Below are 23,985 nucleotides of genomic sequence, written 5' to 3' on the forward strand. Positions count from 1 at the left end.
CCAATGCCGATGCCGGCGTACCAGACATATGAACTGACCATCGTCAAGTGCTTGATCTCACTGTCAGATGTAAGATAGGCCAAGCTGAGCATGTGAGGCGACCAGTATGATTCAAGTCGTCAACGGCCGCTCTATGAGATGTCGACAGCTTCGTCATAAGGGTCGTACCAAGCTTCCACCAACGATAGCGGTGATCAAGTGCCTCGTTTCTGTTGATACAGGAGGTGTCGTTCAATACACCAATCCCACCTCCTCAGCAAGTAAATCTCATTCACAAAAGACGCATCTAATCCCTACGCCCGCCACCGCAATCTCAGCATACGTGAGAGAGTCTATACCTCCTTTGTCTTTTTCCATACGTATATATATCCTCTTAGTGCACCTCAAGCAGCCACCTAAGATCGAAACCAGTCATTGTCCTGGACAAGGGGCAAGATACATCGGTGTAGACGATAGAGGCAGAGCTGTGTTGCGAAGTCCTACGTTGGCATAAACGCCGCTCTGCTATACTTCACTTAAAAGGCAAATCACCAACCCCCATTCAAGCACTTCACCATCCTACGTTCCCTGGATATACGCACCCGAATACACATCAATCAACAGCCAGAGACCGACAGTTCCTCATAGAATCTGCCATTGTAATGCCACAGCATGAATCCTAAAATCTGACCCCAGGCTCAGGCTGGACCCCTACCTCATCGCTAGCAGCAACGTGCGACAACAAGTACAACAAGCCGGAGCATACGCAATGCTTGGCTCTTCCTCTTCTTCTTCCTCTCGGGACATTACTTTTATATACATACCTGAGTCACCTACGAAGACGCTAACTACTAAATCACTTCTATACCTCGAGTAGGACCTAAAAGATGAAAGAAGTAAATATTAAACTCCAAGGGGGACGATCGTCTATGAAACCGGAGCAATCGTAGGACGCGGAGAAGTAAAGGCTTAACCACCGCACTCAGCTAAACGAAGCCCACTTGGCTGGATCCTACCTATCTTCGTCACCATTCCTCAACTGTCATGGAGTTCCCTCTTCGCGATCCTTAAAAAACACAGCAAAACCTACTCACAGCCGGCCATCAGAAACGAGACACAAGCACACCAAGGATGGTATCAAATGCAATCAATACTTTATCTAACATTATATCTACGACAGCGTTGCGCCATTACCCACCATGATCCTAAGCTAATCATGCCGGACTCGCACAGCGCCTACAGCCACTGACTGACAATAGCCACAGCCAAAGCGTATCGCTCATCTTTTTTTTCTTCGCCTTCCTCATGGGGGCTTGCCATCCGTCTTCTAGTGGTTGTTGTGGCATCTATCTACAAAAGGGTGTTTCGTTCCAGTTCGTTTGTCCGTTCCGAGGCCTCCGTGTTTTCCCGTCTTTTTCTTTTTTGGTGCAGTCTCCCTTCATCGCGCCAAACCCGCAGGTGCTTTCCATCCAACTATGTAAAGTCGGTCTGCTATTTATATACCGCCGTGTTCAAAGGCCGACGACAAGAGAGTTAGCAACTTTCCGCGGTTGATAGCATTCGTCGCGCGCATTAAGAGTATAACTTTCTTCGCAAATACCGCTTCCGAGCGGATTTCGGCGGGAACCGCAGCAGACCCGAATCCGTGTCCGTGGTCCTCCATCCATAATCCTCAGGAGTAGGCGTCGTCTCATCTTCACTGGCCGTCCATGTCTCCTCTTCGCTGTCCGGCTCGGCCGCAGCGCTTTCCTACTGGCCCGCAGCGCTAGCCAGCTCGTTAAGCTTTCCTCGCTCCTCCTCGGTGAGCATGCCGTACCATTCCTGGAAGTTAGCCACGTTCTCGCGCGCCGCGCGCATGAAGAACTCGGTCAGGTACGCTTGCGTCTCGTCGTCGCGTTGGCGGGCACCCGAGCCTTCGATGAAGGACATCAGATCCGCCTTAGTGCCGCCCAGGCTAAGGTCGAGCGTCTCGGGCTCATCCTCCCATCCGTCGTCTTCATTCTCCTCATCGGCGAACTCTGCTGCGGCGGCTACTGCTGCGGCATTTGCAGCGGCATTGGCTCCAGACGCGGAAAGAAGCTCCTCGATGAGAACCTTGAGAATCTTCAAGGAGGCGGGAATGACGGTGTATTGGTCAGGGTCTATTGGTGACGTTAGCAATCAGGCAGTCCACTCATTCAGCAGTTTACCCACTGGCTTTGGCGCGTGAGCGCGTCATAATCCTGCCATCGTTGTTGCTATTCACGATGAGGTCGCCCTTGACCATTGTCTGAGCGAGACGGGGGTCGTTCAGAGAGTAAAGCTTAGACAAAGCAATGACACTGCAAGATATCAGTATTGGTTCACAAGGCTGATCCTAAGACACTTACTTTTGGCGGATCTCATCATAGCCTGCAAAGCTGACTGAGTTCTCAAGCCACTTGCTCAAAACGACCTGCAAACCGGTGTTTCCATGGATCTGAATCTGGCTGAGGAATTCGACAACATCGCTAGCGCCGACGAGAGACAGACGAGCAAAGACAAGGATCAGAGACTGGATGAAGGGAGCAGCCTCAGCAGACGCCAATCTGGTAGCAACAGCTTGCAATAGCTGAGGCAAAAAGGGGCCGAGACGCTCTTGTCCAGCCTTCTCGACGAGCTCTGCCGCGAGTCCACCAACCTCAGAAGCAGAGTTGTCCTCGACAGAAGGTCCCAACAAGCGGTCGATGATGTGAAGGCACACTTCCAAGCCCGAGCGGTTGTTCTCGTCGTGCCAGCCGAAAACTTGGTGGTGGTCATGCATCAACAGGTACTTGACAGACTCGGCACCAGGACGGAGGACCTCGCCCTCATTCGACTCCATCAACAGACGGTTGAGCTTAGGAAGCGTGGCGGCGACGAAACCAGCAGGCAGGGGCTCGGAGCCGTGCTCGACAAGCGCAGTAAGCAATTCGGTAGCAACGGTGACGAGAGGATCGTCCTGGGTGACGTTGGCGGTGTTGAAGGCCGCAGTAAGCGTGGGCAGAATCTTGGCGCAAAGCGCAGTGTAGGAAGCGGTATCGGAGAGGGCGCGAACAATCTCCTCAAAGGCCTCGCAAATCAACATGGTAGCCTGGAAGTTGGAAGCGCCAAGCTTGGCAACCATGAAGAGAAGGTCGACGGAAGGGACATCCTGGGAGAGGACAATTCTGGTGTCCATGTTGATGGCAGCACGCAGAGACTCGGCGAGGGTAACGAGGAGCTCGTCGGCATCCTCCATCTCCTCGGGGTCCTTGTTCTGCATGTACTGCGCAATAGCGTTGATGATGGGAACTTGGCGGTCAGACGTGACCCTGCCGGAGCGGATGAAGCCCTCGACGGCCTTGATGCAGGCAACCTGAACAACCTCGGACTCTTCGGAGGTGATGCATTGGATGATGCGGTCGAAGAGAGCGGGAGGAGTCTGGAAACCACGGGCAAGGGTGCCTCCAACGAGGTAGCCTCGGGCTCTCAGGAGGGGCTGCTCGTTTTGGTTGACAGCGTAATCGACCAGGCCGAGGTAGGCCTCAGACAACGCCTCGGGGATGGGCTTCTCCATATCCTGGAAGTCGCTCAGGAGCATATTGAAAAGGTAAAGTGACGCCTCCTGGCTTCTCCACGTGGACCCATCGCCGGGGAAAAGAGTCTTGGTGTAGCCAAACAGGCCCTCGACTGCCTTTTCGCTGTACCACTCGCCAAGCTTGATGAGCAAGTCGCCGGATGCCGTGCGCGCAGTGTAGTTTGCCGTAACGCTAGTCTCCTCGGCAAGGTACAGAGAGCAGTCGATATCCCATAGCTCCTCCTCCTCGCGGCTGATGCGAGAGTATCCGACAACCATCTTCATGACGTCGACCATCCAGGGCGTCTCCCCTGCCGAAGCGTGGGCAGACAGCTGGGCCTCGAGCTCGGCCTGGACGGGCGGCGCGCGGAAGCACTGGTTGAGGAAGTCGAGCTCCTCGAGAATCAAAAAGTCCAGAGTGTACGGCAGGCTGTCCGAGTCCTCGAGACGGCCCTGGGCCTCGTGTCCGATGTAGAGGTCCTCGTGGGGCTTCTGCAAGAGGGAGAGCTCCTCCCAGACGGCAGTAAACAGGCTCGTGCTGTGCGGCAGGAGCAGGTGCGGGAAGACAGACTTGACCTTCAATAGAGTCTTGACCACCTGCAGCTTGAGTGCAATAATGTGGTTCCAGCTTGGGGGCTGGCCGTTGCTGGTGAGCTCGCCAGCGGCTTCGGGGAGGCGGGACTTGAGCACCTGGGCGAAAAAGGGGTACCAGTCCTTGAGCGCCTCCTCGGCAAAGCCCCTAACTTCCTTCATGTGGTCCTCCTTGACGATATCCATGAGGTCGAAGCACGATCGGAAGACGGAGATGGCGAGAGCGCGCAGGTTGGGTTTCCGGTTCTCGTTGAGGGCGACTTCGGTGACTGCCTTGACAATATCCCGCGCCATGGTGAAGAATTGGTCCTCACTCAAGCTCTCATCAATAATGTCGCCCAGGACTCGCAGGGCGCCGTGAAGTTGGACATCGGTGCTCGTGGGAATAACGCCCAAGACGGTGGGCAGTAGGCTGGGCCATCGCTCGGGGAAGTCGGCCGACGCAATCTTGCCGATAGCATAGCTAGAGATGGGGAGAAAAGCACAAGTCAGCAAGGCGGTTGTTCTCTCTTTGGGTTTTCCTGTAGACGACGATTGGGTTCGAAATACTTCGGGCGACGTCGAATTGGGAACTCCTAGGCAGAGACGAGCGCACCACCATACCTAGCAGCAACCTTGACAGGTCTCTTGTCCTCATCGCTGAGGGCGATCTCGAGCAGAGTATTCCGCAGCTGCTCGCGTGACGTATCGGAAATGTCGACGGGGGGCTCATCAAAGCCCCTGTCCTCTGTGTTCCAGTTCTTCTCGATAAAGAGGCGCAGAGTGCTGAGGGCGGCCTGGCGGATTGCCACGTCGATGGAGTTGTGGTTGGCGATGTTGGCCAACGAGGTAGGGAAGGCCGGGTTCGCACGAGCGTGCTTGAGCTCGATCTCGGCCTGCTGGCGGGGACCCTGATCGGAGCTCTGGGTGTTGGCCAGCAGCGAAACCAGCTGGTCCTCCATGTTGGGCGCGGTTTCGAGGGTTCGTAACTGTATGTGTGTATGTGTGTTATAACCCGTGCTTCATACGCTCTTGGGTATGATGGTTGCGACGGTCGGGAGCGACGTGCGTGTGTCCGTTGTTGGACTGCGTCGGGCTTCTCGTTGTGGGTTGTTATGCGCCGGGTCGGTGGTCTTTCGTCCCCAGGAGATTCGGAGGCGAGAAGGAAAGCAGGTGAAATGCTTAGCGCGACCCCCACGGGATATTGTCCAGGAAGGAGAGAATGAAGAAAGAGAGGTGCGGTGTAGAGCAGGGGGCCCTGTGGCTGACTCAACCCAAGGTAGACGGGTAAGGGAAGAGAAGGCGGTGGGTTTGGGGAAAGAGACTAAAAAGTGGTGGTCGTGAGGAAGAGTGGACTCCGTGGGTTATGTGAGAGTGTGAGGAAGGAGAGGTGTTGTGGGAGTAGGTAGATTGTGTGTGTGTGTGTGTGTGTGCGATGGCGGGCGGTGGTGGCGGTGGTGGTGGTGGTTCTCTGGTGATGTTTCTCACTTTCTTTTTGGCGGGGTGGTTTGGTTTACCGTTTACCTTAGCTAGACGCGCGAGTGGAGCCTTGGGACGTGCCACAGCCCACTTGCACGTTTCTCGGGCACTCTCACAGGCCAGACGTTTCTACAAAGTATCCGTACGTCCAGGGCAGCAAAGGTCCAGGGTGCCTGCCTTTGGAGGGGTTGTTTACAAGTACTTGGCGCAAAGTACCTACCTCCTCACAGGCTTTTGTCTCGTTAGGTCCCTAAGGTAGGCACGAATACAAGGAAACAAGTGGTGAGAGCAGGGCAGTCAGCCAGCAGCAGACGGAACAGCCCACCATTGAAACAAAACCCCCGACCAGCGCCAGAGCCAACGCCGCACCTCTTGCTCGCTACTGCTAGTGGAACCCGGTGCCCGCAAAAAGAGGGAGGCACCCGATGGAGAGAGAGAGAACTTGGAAGGAGGGGTTCGCTCGGCAATTTTCAGAGTGGCAGGTACCACACCACACCACACTGCAAGATACTAAAAGATAGGTACCTTCCCATGGAATTAATCTTACAAGTTCCAAGTGCGAAAAAACACAGGTAAACATGAAAAGGGAAGGGCACGGGCCGTCTTGCGCCTTTAGCAAACCCTACTTTCCCCAACTCGAGCAGTGCTTAGGTAATTACACAGCAAGTAGGTACAAACATTGGATGCCACCAAGCACTCGAAATATCCCAATTCTTCACGAGGGATGCCACTAGGTACCTCAAATGCACTCTAGGGAAGGTAGCGCGGGGTCGGACCGCAATGTAAGAGTATCTTTAGTCGGAGGTCTGGGCGGTGTACCACGCCTGGCTTTCTTTGTACCCAAGCACCTCAACTTATGGCATTTCAGCCAGCCCAATGTGTCTCTGACGTAAAGTACCTAGAAGGGAAAGAAATAAGAAACATCTGTTCACCGTCTTCCGATCCGTGACCTTGGGACAGCGGTTGGTACGACGGTGGAAAAAAAAAAGGGTCCATCCTCTCTCAGCCCAAAGGACGATTCCACCCTAAGCTTGGGCTTCACGGCATTAGATTTTTGCCAAGAATCATCATCTCCCCCTCTACTTGCCAAGAGGGCGTCACTTCTCACATTTCCATCCCCCTCAATCCTCACTCCTCACACTCCTCACACTCCTCACTCAATGCTCACAACCTTTTTTTTTTTTTTTTTTTTCATCTTGATGCTTTCGATTCAACCCAGTCTATCCGGGATACGCACTCACACACACTGCTCTCAGTCTTCTCTCAATACCTACAACATCTAGACCGCCGCAGACCCTATTCCCCTCCACACACCAACCAGAAAAAAAAGAACATCCCACATCCCACATTCCGTTCCTTCATTCAATCCCATCCAACCCGTCCAAACCATCCGCCAAAAAGCCAAAGAGTCCAGTGTCCCTATTCCATCCCGTTCCATTCAATCCCCATCACCATCCCTAAACTGTCCGTAATCTACCCCGTCCATCTTGCCTTGTCTGCCTGATGCCCACCTGCCTGCTCAGACGCAACTGGACGGGTAAAGGAAAAAGAGAAAAATAGAGGCCCGCATCAAACCCGTTTCTCAGGCTTGTTCTCGAATGCCGGGCTTCTTTTTTTGCATATACCAGTAAATCAAACCAGTAAGCAAGTTGTAGTAGTGGTACACCCCGTACCTGTTAAAGAAAACCATGGACTCGCTCGCAACGCAACTAATCCGCAAAAAATGAACGCCGCAAGCCCCCTGTCCAATCTTATACACACACTCTTTTCTCGTTCTCTCTCTGTACCGTGAAGTACCGCATCGCAGTTCTGACACCAATTTTGAGCTCGACCAGATGTTTCTTCAGTCGGCACCCTTCATGACCGTCCGCAAACTGACAATCTCCCTCTTCAACCGCGCATTCTCCTTCTTCACCCTCGCCGTCTCCTCGCTGTGCTCGCGTAGGCTTCGGATGAGCTCTTCCTTGTCTTCTCGGCCCTTGCCCTTGAGCGCCTTGACAATCTTGCCCAGCTCGCTGTTGAACTTTTCGTACATGAGCTCGTTCTCGGCCGTCGATTCTCTGTACAGCTGATCGATGCTCTTGACTTTTGTCTCGGATGCTCTCAGCGTGCTCTCCATGTCGCGTTGGATCGCCGTCTGTCGGTCCGTCAGCTCCGACATCATCGTCGGGATACGTTCCTCGAGCGTCTTGACCGAAGCTGTCAGCTTGCGCAGGTCCAGCGTGTTGGTGCGTCCACCGAGACCAGAGTTGACTCGTGACATCTCTTCGGCAATCTTAGACAGCTCCGACTGAAGTGATGCGTCGACATCCTCAACCGCCTTCTTCTCTGTCTGCAGCCGCTCCCGAAGTTTCTGCGGCGACTGCAGGCGGAGCTTGCCGCTTCCCGGTGGCTTGCCAGGACTCGTAGATGGTCTGGGGATCGAGTCGGTCGATTGAGAGACTGGGCCTATCGGGCGAGTCGGTCTGAGTGTTGGGATATTGGAAGTGGACAGGCCTCTAGCATGTCCCTTTGGTGTGCGGCTGGGAGTATTTTCGCGATCGGGGGGCGCTGGCGGCGACGAAAATAACGCTTCAGGCGACATGGGGTTCTCCTTTTGGCGCGGTGAGATCATGCGAGGAGACCGCAGGCTCTGGGATGTCGGGCTTATCGGTATCCTAGATGGCGAGGGTATCCGGGGCGTCGAGTTAAACTTTTCTGATGTCTGCTTGTTGATGCGCAACGGCATCATTGCTTCCTCAATCTTCTCCCTGGGATCCGTGATCGTCGCCGCCTCCATAAGGCTGCGCAGATCAGATAAAGAGCTACGCCGCTTCTTCTTTGATGACTTGACAGGAGGCGTTGACTCGACGTCGGGCTCACCAATCGTCTCCAGGCGCATGTCAGGCCGTTGCGAGCTGCTCGGTCTGGGAAGCTCGTCAAAAGCACCAGCAATCGGTGGTCTGTCCCTGGAGCCGGGTCTTCTCAGCTTATTAGGCCCCGGTTGTGTTCCCGAATCGATTGACCTTGCCCGTGACGATGTCATCTTGGATAGACTAGAACTCGAGGCTGCATCTGCAGAGGCAGGATGCCGACCATGTTTACTGAGCGTGCGCCAGACGGATGGCCGCTCCGAGTCGTTCTTGCTGTTCTGCCGCAGCAAAGTGTCGAACCCGAATTTGCGTCTGATTGAAGACGTATTTGAAGTCAGCGATCCCGAATGCGACTTGCCGCTACGAGAGTTCATAGACTCGAAGGCTTGTTGAACAGTCAGGTTGACGCCGAACCCGGCATCGTCAAAGATTCTATCGCAGTCTTCGACAAGACGGTCCAGCAGGTTGATGTAGGCTTGCGCTGTACCGTCCGAAACGAGAAGTTCTGCAAACGAAACCGTCAGGATGCCTCTGTCGCCATCATTGCCACAGCCATCGAGCAAGTCAGCAAGCAACTTGATTAGAGCCGTAAATGCCCTTTGGTTCTGTGGCGCCATTTCCTTGAAGATGAAGTTGACAAAATCGGCAAAGTTTCCTGGTACTTGTCGGTTCATACGTTCCAGCAACGTATCCAGGGTCTGCTTCGTCATAATTGGCCCCATCTGCTCGCCCCAAGCGATGCGAATAAACTTCTCAAAGGCAACAAAGATGACATCTGCGCTACACTCGGACGAGGCGTCGAGATCAAACGGACTCTCAATCAGCCGGTTGTAGAGATCATTAACCAAGAGTTCGTCGGCAAGGGATCGGTTCAGCAGCATCCGCCCGATGATACTACCTTTGCGGGCCTGGAGACTGGCGACGTATCCTGTAAAGGTCTGCTCGAGTCTTACGAGGGGGTTCTCGGGGCGGTCGTCGCCGCCCATTTTGATCCCGTCTTTGCCCCTGGCCGAGCCGTAGATGGACCCTGCTTCGCTATTTGCTCGTGAAATTGGTGGAGGAAACACATTCGTCACGGGTGTTCTGCTGTGCTTAGGCGGGCTATGTGCTTCAGTGTTGGTTGAGCCACCCCAGATGCTGGAGAAGAGTCCCTTCACTGGGGAAGAAGCAAGGAACGACCTCGTCTTCTCTGCCCTCGTCATGAGCGGCAGGCCTTTAAGAATCTTGGTGTAGTATGATACCAACGCGGGTGCCAGTCGCATATTTGACACACTGAACTGCGTGCCCAGCAATTGGATGACTGTGCTCAACGTTAGCATTTTACTTCAATATAGCAGATATGCACAATCTTACTTCGTCGTGTGAGCGTCGGCAAGAAGTCGTCCAGCGCTACATCGTCTGTGAACTGTTTGCCGTTCAAGCCAGCTGTCACCATCTTGACCTTCTTCAGGTCGCCGCTGTTGACGTTGACCGTGATCTCAACGCCGTAATGTCCAATCGGCGCACCCTTGGTGCCCTTTTCGTGGTCGATGACAATGCGAATTGGCGCAGGCTCCCTCCGGCCATCAATGAGCTGGTCAGCACCTTCCTGGAAGACGGCAGCGAAGAAACCGAGGTTGTTATCCGACATTTTGATAGAACGCAGGGTCCACGAAGGGTCCTCGCGCTCCTTTTCCGAGAACCGACCCTCCACACGGGCCTTTACAATGTCTTCCGTCCACTTTGACGCTCTCGTAAAGGTCTCCTCCAGCAAGAAGCACCGCGACGTGACAGCGGTGCCCGTCACCCACTCTCCTGCATGCGCTCCCTTCATCTCCTGGGTTGAAGCCATCCAAATAAGCTTGCCGTCTGTCGACTCTGTGAAGCGCACGTCTGCCAAATTATGCCAGCCTGTGAATGCAAGCTCGTAAGATGGCTGGCCACCGGCGGCATTCGTCATGGACAAGAGAAGACCCGCTGCTGAAGGCTTGTCAATTTCGCGCAACAGGTCCTTGCCAGACATGGGCTTCGGCCCTAATTTCTTCAAAATGACCAGGCAATCTGAAAACAAGACGAAAATACCGGCGCGCTCCGCCGCCTCCGGCGGATCAAGCACACGGTAGGGTGCCGGGAGCTCCACAAAGTCGGCTGCAAGGATGAGTCTTCCTTGGGGCTCGAGGTCAAGGGGCCAACTCTCAACCATGTTGCGCAGGCGGTTCGTCACTTGCGGCTTATCTGGGATAGGCTCATCCATGGAGCAGATATTTGTGATGATGTCGCGGGCTTTGAGCATCGATTGCAGCGCCGGATGTGTCATGGGAAGACAGCTCACAATCTGGTCGATGAGCAGACTGTATCGGGGAAGACGTTGAACAGGTTCGATGAGAATCGAGCGAACGGTCTGCTCGCCTGTCTGCAGAACCCGTTGGCGGAAGCTCGACTGTTGGTCCAGGAACGAGTTGAGGAGCGTGGGAAAGTGCTGGCTGGCGCGAATGTACTCCTGGTAGCAGTCTGTGAACTTCGGGAACCACTCAAGGAATACCCTCGCGATCGCCAGTGCGCCTGTGGGATCCTTCATCTTGGATGGCGACCCCAGCCTGGATCCCGTCAGTGCAACCGTTGTCACCTCCATATCCCTGACGGCCTCCTCCTCCGTGTCGTCCATAATCTTGCGCAGCTCCTCCATGAAGGCGGAGTTGACCTGTAATATCCTATCCGCCGACCGGGGGAAAAGCTTCTCGAGCTCTTCTTCGGAAGGGCTCAAACTGCTCGGGTCACGCTGTTTCGCAGATTGTCTAAAGTCGTCGGCGATGTGCTTCACCAGCTCATTCAGCTTCAGCACGTATCTCTCCTCAGTGTCGACCAGCTCCCCGAGCTTCATTCTCAGATCCACCTTTTGATCCTTGGAGAAGGACTTGCTGCGATTCAGCGATGTCGGCTTAGAAGGCGCCCGCCGTAATCTGGAGGTGGGCAGGAAGAGAGGCTCGCCGAGAAGCTTCACCAGTGATGTGTACCCTCCATATTGCCGTAGAGTCGGGTCCAGGAACTCGTCGTCATCCTCGGGCGCGTCGTCGAGATCTTCGGGTTGCAGCGGCACAATGGAGCCGGGAGGCAGGACAAAATCGACGTCCACGTTGCTTAGGTGTTGGGTCTGCAGGGCCGTCTGTAACGTCTCGAGAACTTCGACGGTGTTTTCGCTCTTGATCATGTTCTTGGCGAGGTCAGCGGCGTGCTGCTCGCCAAAGAGGGCCGGCCCACTCCCCGGGCGGCGCCCCCTCGTGGTCGGGTATGTGTTCTTGAGGTGGTTCTTGACGACCTCGGGCAGCTCCTGGAAGTACTTGTAGAGGCCAAAGGCGAGGCCTCGGTAGATCTCGTCGCCCTGCCATTCGCGCGGCAGGTGGTTGACGACGGCGTAGAAGGGCGAGTTGGGTTGGATGGTCAGGCGCGGGAACGACTGATAGCCGGCGGGGCTGTAGACGTGGATCTGAACGCGGGAGCTGTTGAGGGTGTAGTTGGCAGTAGTAGAGGCGCCGTGGAAGATGAGGACAGGCAGGTGTCCGAGGAGGGGGTCGGAGGCATGGTATAGAGTGAGCTGCTCTGCGGACAGAGCCAGCTCCTCGGTGACACGAACCATTGTCGGGGCTGGCGATACGGTCGATCGGTCGGTCGGTCGCGTGGGCTCGTTTAATGGGCCAAGGTCATTGCTGACTGGGCGCTGACCGAAACACGCAAAGCAAAGGAAAGTAAAGAGCCGTCAGGGGTGTAGGAAGTCGGCAAACGAGTGTATCGGGTTCGGTATGCTGTGGTGTGTGTGCGTATGGTGTGTGTGTCGACCGCGTCAGGCGCAAGGTGGTGGTGGTGGTCGAGCCGAGTCGAGTGGCGGCTGAGTCGATGACTGAAGGCCAAGGGTAGCAACGGGCATTCGCGATGCGACTGTCGACAAAATGGAAATAAGGCTTTCGACGTGCCGGCAAAGGGAAGAAAAAAAAGAATCAGGGGGCAAAAGAGCGTGAGGAAAAAAGTTGGCAAATTGCCAGGTTGGCTAGCGCGACCAAAGTTGGACAGATGAAGATTGCAAGCGCAGCGATAATTATCGTGTGGTGGGAGTGGTGGTGGTGGTGGTGTCGGTGTCGGTGTGAGTTGGCTGGCGTTGAGCGCAGCCGGGGTCGAGTCGAGTCCGTGGGTTTGGTTGACCTTGGGACTTGGAGAAAGCAGCGGGCAGCAACGGGGGACCTCAGCAACGGCAGCAGCAACAGAGCCCAGGTATACAGCGACAGCGACAGCAGCGGTGGGTATCCGTCAGATAGGTAAGGTAGGCAATGTAAAGTAAGGTAAGGTAAGGTAAGGTAGCAGTGTATCCCGTAGTTTGGAGGTCAAGGCCTGGATGCACCGGGCTGGGCTGGGCGGTCTGTGGTCCGTGGGGCGCTGTATGCTGTGTGTGTTGTTGTTTGTTGTGATTGCGATGGAGCTGCAAGCAAGAGAGGTGAAGCCCAATCCAAGGTTGATGGAGTGTAATACCGTAAGGCAGAGGGGTCCTGGTCGGGGTCAGGAAGATGGCCCCATCAATGATTAAACAGCAGTACCGCAACAATGAGATCCTGGCTCAGTCTGCCTGCCCTCTCAAGCAACTTTGTTGAACCCTTTGTTGATCCTCAACTTCTGAAGCAGGCCAAAGAAGCAGTGAAACCAGGAAACCAGCCTCTTGTCCTCCGTCAGCTTCCTAGTGGTTGTGTCCTTTTTTTTTCTTCCTGACTAGGATTTTCTTGGGCTGGCTTCCCTCTGTGCCTCTTCACCGACACTCCCATGCAAATGCAAGTAAGTGGACGAGAACAAAGAGGGTTAGAGATGTGACGGGGGGCGAGAGAGCGGGAGAGGGAGGATGACGAAAACGCCAGACAAGGGGAGGGAATTAAGCGACGAACGCCTCAGTCCTGGACTCGGGCTAGACTCTTTACCTTGTTGATAAGAGAACACACTGATAATTTCAAGATCTCTATGGACAACAACAGTACATCAACAAACCATATACTATCCGGACTAAAAAGTCAAAAAAGAAAAGAGTCCTAGACGACGGAATAAACACCCACTATTGACTGGGAGTCGCGTGCTATGCCGACCGCCTTGGATCTATTGGCTGACTTTAATTAAGATACCTTCTCCCTGATCCTGTCTACATCTCGAATGTACCAAAAATGCATCTTACCGCAAGTCCGTGATAGAGAATTTTTCGTCCATTGCTTCTGTGACTGGATGCTCACAAACAGCAAGATGCAGGTGCAGGCAGGTTCGGACTTTCAGCATCGCATCGCTCCTCCCCTCTCTCGCTTTCCACCAGAAAAAAAAGTGGTCTCGAAACGTCAACATAAACAGATCCAACGCGCCCCGCCCATCGCCCAAAACGCGTCCACTCAGAGCTGTCAAAAGGTGCACTCAGGTTCCCCACCCGTAACCTTGCCGGACCAGCAACAGCCGCACTAAAACAAGGCACTCGGGCCCACGGTACGTACACGTAGGTATCGAAAAAGCTCGGATATTCGATTCTGCCCAATCATGCATCTTTCGATCTCTGAGCCCCACCAGATCCCCTGCCAGAGTCGATGCAGCCAATGACAGGAGCTCCCCGCGAACCCCTCCTCCTTCCTCCCATGAATCCCATCGCATTCCGTCCAATCTAATCGGCCCTCCGTCCCAAAATCTCCAAAAGACGTCTCTTTTCCCACCCCGCACCGATTACGCGACTGCTGATTCGACCTCACATTCCCTATCAAAGTTTCACCGGGCTATTACATCTCACTCCATCAACAACGTCGTATTTCCCATAGATCAAAGACGATACCTCCGAGTCAAGCACCATATCTCGATACTCAAAAACATGTCTACCCAAGACCCCGGTATCCCCTTGACCCATGCCCCAGACGCCAGAGGCTACAAGCTCATGGAGCTGCCCCCCGACCTAGAGGCCCTGCTCACTGCCGAAGATGCTCCGGTGTAAGTCAACCCCCCGGCCGTGCCTCAGTCCACTCTGAGCCTCAATCACGACATCTCACTTCACCTCACCTTACTTGAACCACACTCTCCTTCTCCAGGTCTCACTCGCCTTCACCGTATAGCCATTCCCTCTTATCCATCCCCTAATCTATAATCCACGTCACCTCTCTCACTCACTCATCACTCATTTACTGGCTATCTCAGTCACTCAGTCACATATCACTCACTAACACACAACAGCATAACCCTCACCTCAACCCCAACAACAGCCCTCCTCAAAACCCCAGACAAAACCTACAAACTTCTCCAGAAAAACACTTCAAACTCTCTCATCCTCCTCGCCCCTCACTCCGCCACACCCTCACCAGACTCCTCGGACGAGATCCCCGTCGCTGGCCTAGCCGCCATCGCCACCATCCACGAAACCATCGAGCTCGTCGCCCAGACTGAGCCGCAGACGATATCAAATCTCAAAAACACTGGGAGCAAGGGAAAATGGCACGAGAAGTTTGGCCGGGGGCGGTGAAAATCCTGGACATACACACACTTACACTTACACGCGCACATCATACATCTCACTAATCAATTCTTTGCGATTCACACAAGATATGGAGAACTCTCTGCTTTTTAAGTACCTGGAGCGTGAGATGCTCCGTAGTTCACACACCCACGTTTCACATGCCATGTATCTGCTTCACAAAAAAACCACTTTTATTGATGGTATCTTAAATGATGTATACCATGCTGGCATGGCACTCGCTTCCCCCCCTCTCCCTCCACCATGAGTCCTCGATGAATGCTAGGGTAATGAGATGGAGATGCCCTCCAACGCCGTGCTCAAATGTCATCCGGTAATCACCCTGATGAAAACCACCTGAAAAGTAAAGAAAGTATTAAGAAAAGGAAAACGCAAGATAACAAACTCGTATCCTGCCTTCCACGAACCAAACAAGACCACGCTTCCTCCTTCCTGTGATGTGGTAACGACCACCCAACAATGCTGGCTTCTCATCGCTTCATCGTCCTGTAAAGAAAAATGTGTAAGAGCGGAAATAGGAAGAACCCCGGAAGACGGCAATCAGTCCATCTTGATAGGATGTTCTCTGCTTCCTCCGGGAAGATTCGCCCCGCCACGGTAAAAAGCACGGTGAATAGACATCTGTCGTTGAAATTCGCGACCTGCGTCTATAGCCCGTTGGGCGGCTTCACTCACGGGTGCCGGATGCTGATTATCTCGATTCGCTACGCTGGCCACAAGTTCTGCAAGTCCGTGATTGGGGCCGGCTGCGATTCGAGCTGCAATCAAATTGGCCCCGGCCTGCTGCACGGGCTCTTCACGGTAAGGTTGACCTCGGAGAACGACCAGGCTCTGCCGCATGGCTTCGCGTTCCAGCTGAGGCGGTTGCTCGGCTTGTTGCGGTGCCTGTTGCTCCCCGGCTTTCTTATCAATGTTCGGTCTCGCCAAGATGTCGGGAAGCGGCTGGGCGTTCTTATCGCAAAACTTCTGCCTCTTCAACTCTCTAGGCTCTCCGTACTCTGGACCCCATTCCTCTTCGAAACCCAAGTAGTTAGGATCATTGAGTCTGGCCTGGCCGGGTGGCGCGATGGCTGGCACTACTTGCTTCGCAGGCTGAGGAGCGATCATCGGCGGCTGAGGCGCAATCATCGGCACTGCTTGGGCTGCGGGCTGGTAAAGCACGCGAGGCGGGTTAGGATTGTGGAACACCGCTGGCCGACCCTGTTGACCCGCCGGCGGCGGTGGTACTGGGATTGGTTGCAAGTAGGGAAATCTGGGATGTTGCGCATTTGGGAAAGCGGGTCCAATGATTGGGCGGTGCTGCCGATTGAGCATCAGGTTGGGATTATGGCCCTGAGGGTATTGAGCCTGTACCGGACCCCTTTGCAACTGCAGATTCGCGACTCCAGCAGCAATATTTGCCGGCGGAACCGGCGGAACTATCGCATGAGCCTGTGGCTGTGGCATCATCGGCTGAGGTTGAAAAGGCCTGACCGCGTTGGCGAGGGGCATGCCAACGACTGGATTCATCCCGGGTGGGACAATCTGGGCCTGAGGATTTTGCGGTGGAAGCTGTTGTCCGTAGGCAGCTCGCACTGCTGGGGGGTTCTTGGAGACCGCCGATGCCAGTTCTCCCGAGTTGACTTTGAGAAGGTCTTCCTTTGCCTTCATCGAGGGGTGTCGCTCGAGAATATCTTGACGGGCTTTTGCCTCGGCCTGTTGCACTTCCTCATTGTGGCGTGTATTGACATCGTCAAAGAGGGGACAATTGCCCTTCTGTCCACCTCTTGCCTGGTCGTCAAAGTGGGCATAGTCGCATGACTTGGAACAAACGTAACACTGGACGTTCCTACATCCACGCTTTGTACAGGTCATCTTGTTGCACCCTGATTCTTTGACAAACGCCATGCCACCTGGGTTAGACGTCAGTATCATGTGCAATCTAATCAATTGTCTTGGTTCAGTCGCCAAAGAAGCAAGGATACTCACACTTGTTGCACTTGCGGATGAGCGCACTGGACATAGCCTCCTCAATTTGACGCCGAGCACCTTCTGCGCTGTCCCCAGCAGCTTCATCACATGTTCTGGGTATATGGGTCTCTTCTCTGCAAAGCCGGCAGCTGACCACCTGGCAGTCGGGATTCTCGCACTTGAACTCCTTGTTGATATCGACCGGTGGATACTCGGCGGCATAAGGGCAGAAAGGACAGGTCTCCAGGCCGTCAATGCCAGCCATGCGGAGATTAGCCTCGGATTCGATGCGATCTAGGGCTTGACTAAGTTGGTTATTGATGAACTTGGAGCGTTCATTGTGAGTGAAACCAGAATCGCATCCATCTATGGACATGCAGGTAATCTCATACTTTGAGAGGCCAACCACTGTTTCAGCGTTGCGGCGTGCGCATTCGAGACAGAAGTACTTGGAAGGGTTAGCAAAGGTCTGAAAGAATGGAGTGTCATAAGCTTACATGGTTGTCATTCTCGCAACGGACCATGCGATTGAGAGCGAACTCGCTATAACAGCAGCCACAGTCCGTAAAACTGCCAGTCACTTTTGCTTCCTCAAAGTTGGCAGCTTCTCTGGCAGCCTCGAATCTAGCTGCTTCCAGCCTGTTACGGGTAACCATCAGCACTTGACGGGCGGCCACCAGTTCTTCCAAAACTCTCTTGTCGTCGTGAGTCGCCCTTTCGAGAAGTTCATGCATTTTCGTACCCTCGAATATACGATCCGATGGTGGGGTTGGTCTCTTCTTGAGTGCAAAGCCGTAAGGGAGACCTTCTTGAACACCGTTCTTCAGATCCTCAACAGCTTTATCCACGGCAAGGTACGTAGGCAGTAGTTTGCAGGCATTGTCGTAAAAGATCTTCATGACGCACTTCTGAATAACATGAGGGAATTCATGCTTCAAAATCTCCTCCCTACGTCCAGTGTCAGTCTCATCTATGTAATGAGCATATAGCAACAAGGTAGTGGCCAATTTTGATGGCCTTAACCGTGGAAGCTGGGCTAACGAAAGGAATGAACTAGACTTACGACCTGGAGATGTACTGCTTTCCCCTTTCCCGCTCTCGGCCAGGGTAAGCATAGAGGCGGAGGAGGTTTTCCTTCTCCTTCTCATCATCATCATCATCTTCTTCAGCCGATCCTTCACGCTTCCGCTTAAGACTTTTCTGGCGGCGGGATGCTTTGGGGTACGATCCGCTTTTCTCAGTGGAACCCAAAATGGTATCGATGGTTTGGTCGGCGTTATGGTTGACCTTGGCGGCTGTCTCCTCCAGGTACTGAAGGCATATGTCTGGGAAGACGCTGAGAACTGTAGCCGCACAGGCGTCCTTGTCGTGGTTGACTTGCTCCATTGCTGCGCTAGGAGGCTCTTTCAACCGGTGATGTATCACAAGTCCATGAGCGAGAACAGTTTTGACGTGCTGCGCGACCCTTGGCAGAAATCTAGAGTTCCTTCGGGCAACAATGTCGTTTGAGGCTCGAGCGATTGGTTGATGTGCCTGGACTCTTCGAAGTCGACTATGCTTTTCATGGTCAGCAATCTTTTTACTTTGATACCATTTGCTCAGCAAGGCAAACATGATAGGCAAGCTAGAGAAGCAGCGTTGAAATTGGACCAAAAACCAGCCCAGCAGGCTCATCGTAGAGCAATGAGTACAACACAACCGAATGAACAGGAATCTTGTGGGTAAACGTGAGCTCGCCGATGGAGGCGCATGAAGGGTAATAGAAGGAAACGAGACATGAGCTCAACACACTTGCATTGAATATCGGGAGCCACTCACACCTCGCCTGCGAAATTTCTCTGTGCGCCCGCCCATAAAGCTTGTGAATGTGAAGAGTCCCCAGGAGTGTATGGGAAGGATTGGACACGTAGGTAGGAAGGAAGGTTCAGGGTAAATGAGCAACCAAAGAGGCTATTCGCGAAAAATAGCACAAAACGGAAGCGCCACCAAGCCTCGAAATGAGAAGGAGGAGAAAAATGACAACAAAGTGCTGCATACTTACCTGCGGGAAGGAGATGCCACTGCGGACCTTTTCGTCTTGGATTTGCCTCCTTGATGCGAAACGAAGGAGGTGTGAGTGATCTAATGTTGACGGTCTGACCGAGACTCTGGAAGCGCGTGATGTTCGGAAGAAAATCGATATTCGCCGTAGGAGGTGAGGTGGTGAGATATGGGATTGCGCCGAGCAATCAGACGGGAAGTGGGAAGTGGGAGGTGGAAGGGTCAAAAGACTGGAGGGTTGAAGATGAGAGAGAGAGAGAGAGGGAGAGAGAGGCGGTAGCGGGTCGAGGTGGGTGGTGAGATGCCGTCCTCGACGTCCTTGACGATAGGCAGGTACGGGCAAGACCAGAACCGTCGTGCCTTGCGCCTTCCCGAGGACCCTTTTGGTTCCAAAGATGATTTTTTTTCCCTTGTTCCTTTTGCTTACTCCTCTCTTTTATTTGACCTCTCTTCTGTTTTTGCCCTCCGGAGGCGGATCGCCAAACACCTGTGTGCATGTGGCTTATGAAAATAAATAAACAAACTTCACCACTAGGATGCCCCAATACTGAAGGAAAGAGTAACCTGGAGCCTCGCAGCCTTCCAAACGGCCTTCACCTTCTCATCTGCCTACATGAGAAAAAAAAATCCTCACCGTCGTTCGACAGCCTGGGAATCGCCTGACCCCGTCTGACCGGACGATTTTACCCCTCGCTCCCGGTGCGCTTCGCCTTGCCGCGCTTCTTTCGCTGCCTGTCTCACCTCACCTACTGGTATTTTCTAGAGTTTTTCCGTTTTAGCCCTGTCGCTGAGCTATAAGGCTTCGAAAAAACGGTGACACGCAACTTGGCGCCCACGAAGTTGCGATCCGCATCGTCGGTCAAAGGTGAAAGGGGAGCATGAGGTGACGTTGGGAGAATCATCTGGACCTGACTTAAACCGATCGGTGGATCGTCAGATGGCCCCGGGAAGTTGGACATCACCCCCGGCCTCTCGTTAGCGCAAATCTTCAGCAGGGGAGGTCCCTGGGAGGTGGCTCGAACGGGTGCGCATTCCCATGCCGAAGGTGTCATTGGGTGCCTCTTGTCTCACTTACTGTCACTGACATGGCGACCGCTCGTATTAATGAGTACTTTGAGTAGACAGACGAACAGACGACGATGGCCAATGGCCATACGCTTCTTGGGATGCGGAAGGTTTCACATTCATGCTATGGTATCTTCTATCAAACAAAGGCTATCATCGGTTTCTCTTGCGACTCCAAGTATCAGGCTGTGTAAGAAAGTAGATAGGTAATTCACACGCTGACACCCTCTCTTCTATTGGATACAATGTCCACTTCTGAGGATGATCAGGTGCTCTCGAATCGACCCGTACATACACTAGCAGAGTCGCAGAATCAAACCCTTTCAGTCGGGCCAGCGCATCTCGGCATACGAGCTGAAGAAGGAATAGTCCTCCATTGGTGGCTATAGCTAATAATGCCCCCATCTATGCATCTTGCGACGAATAAGGATGGTGGCACACCTATTGTACTACAGCCGCCTGCCAGCTGCCCAGTTTTGTCCACGACTCTCAAATCCCGACGCACAGTGATGAAAATCCTCAGGCGGTTTCCCGTCTTGCATGATCTCCTTCGAGCCTAGATGCTGATGCACTACTCGTAATCATCGTCCGAGGCCACGAAGTCGTCATCGTCGTCCTCTTCCTCGTCCTCGCTCTCAGATATGGGCCTCCGCCGGCGCCTAGATGATCGTCTCGCCACTGCCTTCTTCTTGGGCTTCGGTTTGGCTTTCACTGGTGCAGGCAGAGGCTCGGGTTCGGGTGAAGCTTCCATCTGATCCTCTGCATCTTCCGCGTCTTCCGCGCCATCCGAGCGGTTGACAGCATGCTCCTTCTCAACGTGGCCGTGATCCACTTGCAGGGCGTCATCCATGTCTTCATCTTCGTCGTTCTCATCCACCACTGGGAAGAAGCCAGAGGTGAATCTCTTGGGTTGTTCAACCTCTTCCTCGTCGTGCCCTTCGGGAAAGAACCCGCCTGCCATCTCTTCTTCTCTCATCTGCATCGCTTCCGCGTCCATCTGATTCTTGTCGTCTTCTTCTTCTTCGGCGTGAGCGATTTTGGTAGCCTTGGTTGCCCCGTGTTTCTGGAACACTGGCACACTATCGTCGACATGGCCGTAGTCCTGGCGAATGCGCTCGACGATCCTGAGGCCCTTCAAGAATTTGCTCCACATGCTCAGCGCTGCTTTGCGTCGCTTTTCGTCCTCCTTCCGCGCTCTCTCTGCCTCGTCCTTGCGGATCTCTTCCATAACTTGGTCGTGATACTCCTCGGCTATGACAACCCCTTGGATGACTGGGACGGCCATTCGATTGCCAAACTCAAAGTCCACAACGGCTTCGGCATAGTCGATCCCGAGCCTCTTGCAGACCTTGACGGCTCCTCGGAACGGGACGTGTGCGGCGCCTTCGGGGCACATGTGCTCGGCAAAGAGATCGATGTTACTGGGAGGTGTTAGCATTTGATGTCGGTTAACAAGCACGCAGACATACCCATAATTGTTCTTCGGGATGACTCCATCTTTGATAGGCGGCGGAATAATCCAATCCGTCTGCTCAAAGCTGTACAACCCTTGAAGAACCTTTTCGCCGCTGGCAGCCTCGGCCTCGGCGATCTCTCGTCTCCTGTTGGTCGTAGCCGCACGATATGGTACCTTCTTCAGGGGCATCTCGCCAGGTTTGGGTGCCCTGCCTTGCTTGTGCCATGTCTCTGCGCTCTTGACGTAGACCACGTCCTTCCTCGAGTAGACTGGTTCTGGAGAGAATTCTCCGCCCTTTCCTTTGTGGAGGAAAGTCTTGACAGGCTTTGCTGTAGGTAGCAGGGCCTCCTCGCGCTTCATGTGACGCTCGAGACAGAACTCTTTAGACTGCTTGTAGTACGCCATAGTTTCGCTACCTTCCTTGACCTCTTTCTTCTCTGGTTGGGCGGGTTTGAGGTCTGTCGAATCCTCAAGGTCGTCCTCCTCGGTGAGTGGGTGCTTTCGACTGCCCTTGACATAGCCCTTCATGGCTGACTTGAACCAGTCGAATTGGTCGTATCGTTTTACCTTCCCGTGTCTGTTGTAGATCGGTACCTTTTCCAGTGGCATCCTCGCCCCTTTTGTACGACCTGGCCACAGTTGCTTTCGTAAATAGCGAACCGTTACGTCCTTAGCTGTGCCATCCGGAGAGAATCCAACAACATATGCCATGACTTGTTTCGCTTTTTCTGCCTTTGCTCCACGCGGCTCCAGAGACTCTACCAATTCTCGATTCGTACCGACAATGTTCTTGACGATTGGATCTGCCGGCAGATATTTCTTCGTGACCGGCGAAAGCACTTCCGTCCAATAATGTGGAAACTCCAGGTCCTTGTCAAACTTCTTAGACACCGCTTTTGACTTTCGTGGGGTCACTGCTAATTCTATGACCGAAGCATCATCGCTGTCCGGATGCTCCAAGCCAAGCTCATCATCCGAGTCATCTATCTCAATGACGGCGCTCTTATTGCTGGCTTGTCTCGTGCCAGTTTTTCGTCCTGACGCTGTTTTTGGTGCCTGCTTTGATGTCTTCTTCACCGGGGTATTCTTAGTTGTAGTAGTCGTCTTCGGCCCCCTTTTCGCCTTACCGCGTGTGCCATCTCCCGCCTCGCTTGCTTCGTCACTGCTTTTTGGTGCCGAAGTTGCAGTCTGTTCCGTCTCAGGATCTGCCTCCTCCAGCTTCGTCCAGCCGAAACCAACTGGCTGGAGATTCGCGACCATCCGTGCATGCAACCCCAAAGCCCTCATAAGCGCGGTGAATAGTTGCGATCCCACATCTCGGCTTCCTGTGCAGTCCTGAGCGCATTTGCGAAACCCTTCAAGTCCATTAATCCGCTCTCCGTACTTTTCCTCGTCTTTCCCTTCCTTCTCCCAGGCTTTTCGCAACCGGCCAAGTCGTTCAGGCGGCATGTATCCCCACTTTCGAATCCCGGGTGCCGTGACGCGGAAGCGTTGCCTCCACCACGCCGCGAGAGCCCTCATAAGTCTGAAGAGTGGATCGCCGTGGCTCATGTCGACAGCACCTGCCTCCAGCCTTTCAGCGGCAGCGCCCCAATCCCGAGAGTCCTCGTTTTCGGTCTTCTTTCCTTTGCCCTTTCCTCTGGTCTTCTTCGCTGGTTTGGCCACTTTCGTCGGTATTTGCTTTGGCTCGGTGTCTAAGCCGCTGGTCCTTCTCCATCGCTCTACTTCTTCCCACAAACGAGGGGGCACATGAGACATCATGATCGCCTGGACTTCCTGGTCGGATATCCATGAGTTCCTAATGGCGTTGTGCCAAAGAAGGTACTGAACGTGAATGCAGTGCGTTACATTGCGAACCTTCTTCTCACGCTTCGTAGGTCCCTTCTTGTCGCCGTAGGGATCAGTCATAGCGGTACCGAGCCCGGCATCAAGTGTGAGTTGCAAGTCTTTGGAAGTAGTCGGTGCCACTGCCAAAGTAGTTCTCGGCGCAGGAACATCCTCAAACTCGATGTCGTCGTTATCGTCATCTTCGGAAGCTTCCTCCGTCTTGCGACCGTTTGCAAGAGGCACATCCTCAAAATCACCGTCGGATAAATCGCTCAAGGAACTGGTCTCGTCACTGTCGCTGATGGTATCAAGCGCAGCGCGGCCGACCTTGGATGACTCAGACGTGGTGGTAGCATCCAAATCGTCGTACAACGTCGGCTTTCTGCGGCCGGAGCTGGCGGGAGTCTTTCCTTGCCCTTTCGCTACCTGTTGGCGTTTGGGGGTCTGCTTGACCGGCGACTCCTCGCGCAACCGCTTCCGCGGTACATGAGGAGGCATTATGTCGCGTTGGTGTCAGGAAAGAAACATGGCGGTAGTTCAGAAGCGCAAGCTCTGAGAAGCTTTGCAGGGGAGATGCGACAGGACCGTTAACAACGTCATTGATTCGCGAGAAACGCGCAGGTACGCGACCCACTTTAGGGGTCCGGAGACCCGCTAGATCGGATCCGATTAAATACTGGGTCACATCCGGGGATCGCCTGGGTCG

At 53.9% G+C, this 23,985-nt stretch overlaps 5 protein-coding genes across 5 annotated transcripts; 1 reads left to right on the top strand and 4 right to left on the bottom strand.

Annotated features, from left to right (window-relative positions):
• Positions 1-1,197: 1,197 nt before the first annotated feature.
• Positions 1,198-5,582, bottom strand: HER10_EVM0013063 (importin-beta domain-containing protein). Its single transcript, XM_035482433.1, has 4 exons — positions 4,730-5,582; positions 2,349-4,589; positions 2,173-2,300; positions 1,198-2,120 (listed from the first exon to the last, which is right to left on the bottom strand). The coding sequence occupies exons 1-4, from the start codon at positions 5,065-5,067 to the stop codon at positions 1,729-1,731; spliced, it is 3,099 nt and encodes a 1,032-aa protein (XP_035331965.1). The 5' UTR covers positions 5,068-5,582; the 3' UTR covers positions 1,198-1,728.
• Positions 5,583-6,816: 1,234 nt separating this feature from the next.
• On the bottom strand, positions 6,817-12,925 carry HER10_EVM0007752 (RhoGEF domain-containing protein). The gene is made up of 2 exons (XM_035477297.1): positions 9,790-12,925; positions 6,817-9,736 (listed from the first exon to the last, which is right to left on the bottom strand). Exons 1-2 carry the CDS (start codon positions 12,047-12,049, stop codon positions 7,428-7,430), a joined length of 4,569 nt encoding a protein of 1,522 aa, XP_035331618.1. The 5' UTR covers positions 12,050-12,925; the 3' UTR covers positions 6,817-7,427.
• A 1,362-nt stretch (positions 12,926-14,287) lies between these two features.
• On the top strand, positions 14,288-14,929 carry HER10_EVM0010038 (uncharacterized protein; the record flags this gene model as incomplete). Its single annotated transcript, XM_035479508.1, has 2 exons — positions 14,288-14,403; positions 14,644-14,929. The coding sequence occupies 2 exons, from the start codon at positions 14,288-14,290 to the stop codon at positions 14,927-14,929; spliced, it is 402 nt and encodes a 133-aa protein (XP_035331758.1).
• A 495-nt stretch (positions 14,930-15,424) lies between these two features.
• On the bottom strand, positions 15,425-19,782 carry HER10_EVM0003434 (uncharacterized protein). The gene is made up of 4 exons (XM_035473109.1): positions 17,955-19,782; positions 17,389-17,839; positions 16,910-17,339; positions 15,425-16,833 (listed from the first exon to the last, which is right to left on the bottom strand). Exons 1-4 carry the CDS (start codon positions 18,275-18,277, stop codon positions 15,482-15,484), a joined length of 2,556 nt encoding a protein of 851 aa, XP_035331352.1. The 5' UTR covers positions 18,278-19,782; the 3' UTR covers positions 15,425-15,481.
• Positions 19,783-20,280: 498 nt separating this feature from the next.
• On the bottom strand, positions 20,281-23,824 carry HER10_EVM0007782 (Rad4 transglutaminase-like domain-containing protein). The gene is made up of 2 exons (XM_035477327.1): positions 21,466-23,824; positions 20,281-21,417 (listed from the first exon to the last, which is right to left on the bottom strand). Exons 1-2 carry the CDS (start codon positions 23,775-23,777, stop codon positions 20,568-20,570), a joined length of 3,162 nt encoding a protein of 1,053 aa, XP_035331620.1. The 5' UTR covers positions 23,778-23,824; the 3' UTR covers positions 20,281-20,567.
• Between the last annotated feature and the right edge of the window lie 161 nt (positions 23,825-23,985).

This window comes from Colletotrichum scovillei (assembly GCF_011075155.1).
Source record: "Colletotrichum scovillei strain TJNH1 chromosome Unknown Contig00007, whole genome shotgun sequence".
Lineage (NCBI taxonomy): Eukaryota > Fungi > Ascomycota > Sordariomycetes > Glomerellales > Glomerellaceae > Colletotrichum > Colletotrichum scovillei.

What these genes read in the sequence shown, in the direction of transcription:
- HER10_EVM0013063 (XM_035482433.1), bottom strand. Translation starts at nt 5,067, where the DNA reads ATGGAGGACCAGCTGGTTTCGCTGCTGGCCAACACCCAGAGCTCCGAT. An exon ending in CCTGTCAAGGTTGCTGCTAG is followed by an intron (nt 4,590 to 4,729) that starts GTATGGTGGTGC and finishes CCCCATCTCTAG; the next exon opens with CTATGCTATCGGCAAGATTG. An exon ending in GCGCTCACGCGCCAAAGCCA is followed by an intron (nt 2,121 to 2,172) that starts GTGGGTAAACTG and finishes CGTCACCAATAG; the next exon opens with ACCCTGACCAATACACCGTC.
- HER10_EVM0007752 (XM_035477297.1), bottom strand. Translation starts at nt 12,049, where the DNA reads ATGGTTCGTGTCACCGAGGAGCTGGCTCTGTCCGCAGAGCAGCTCACT. An exon ending in GCCGACGCTCACACGACGAA is followed by an intron (nt 9,737 to 9,789) that starts GTAAGATTGTGC and finishes CGTTGAGCACAG; the next exon opens with TCATCCAATTGCTGGGCACG.
- HER10_EVM0003434 (XM_035473109.1), bottom strand. Translation starts at nt 18,277, where the DNA reads ATGGAGCAAGTCAACCACGACAAGGACGCCTGTGCGGCTACAGTTCTC. An exon ending in GTTGCGAGAATGACAACCAT is followed by an intron (nt 17,340 to 17,388) that starts GTAAGCTTATGA and finishes AACCCTTCCAAG; the next exon opens with TACTTCTGTCTCGAATGCGC. An exon ending in CATCCGCAAGTGCAACAAGT is followed by an intron (nt 16,834 to 16,909) that starts GTGAGTATCCTT and finishes CGTCTAACCCAG; the next exon opens with GTGGCATGGCGTTTGTCAAA.
- HER10_EVM0007782 (XM_035477327.1), bottom strand. Translation starts at nt 23,777, where the DNA reads ATGCCTCCTCATGTACCGCGGAAGCGGTTGCGCGAGGAGTCGCCGGTC. An exon ending in ATCCCGAAGAACAATTATGG is followed by an intron (nt 21,418 to 21,465) that starts GTATGTCTGCGT and finishes AACACCTCCCAG; the next exon opens with TAACATCGATCTCTTTGCCG.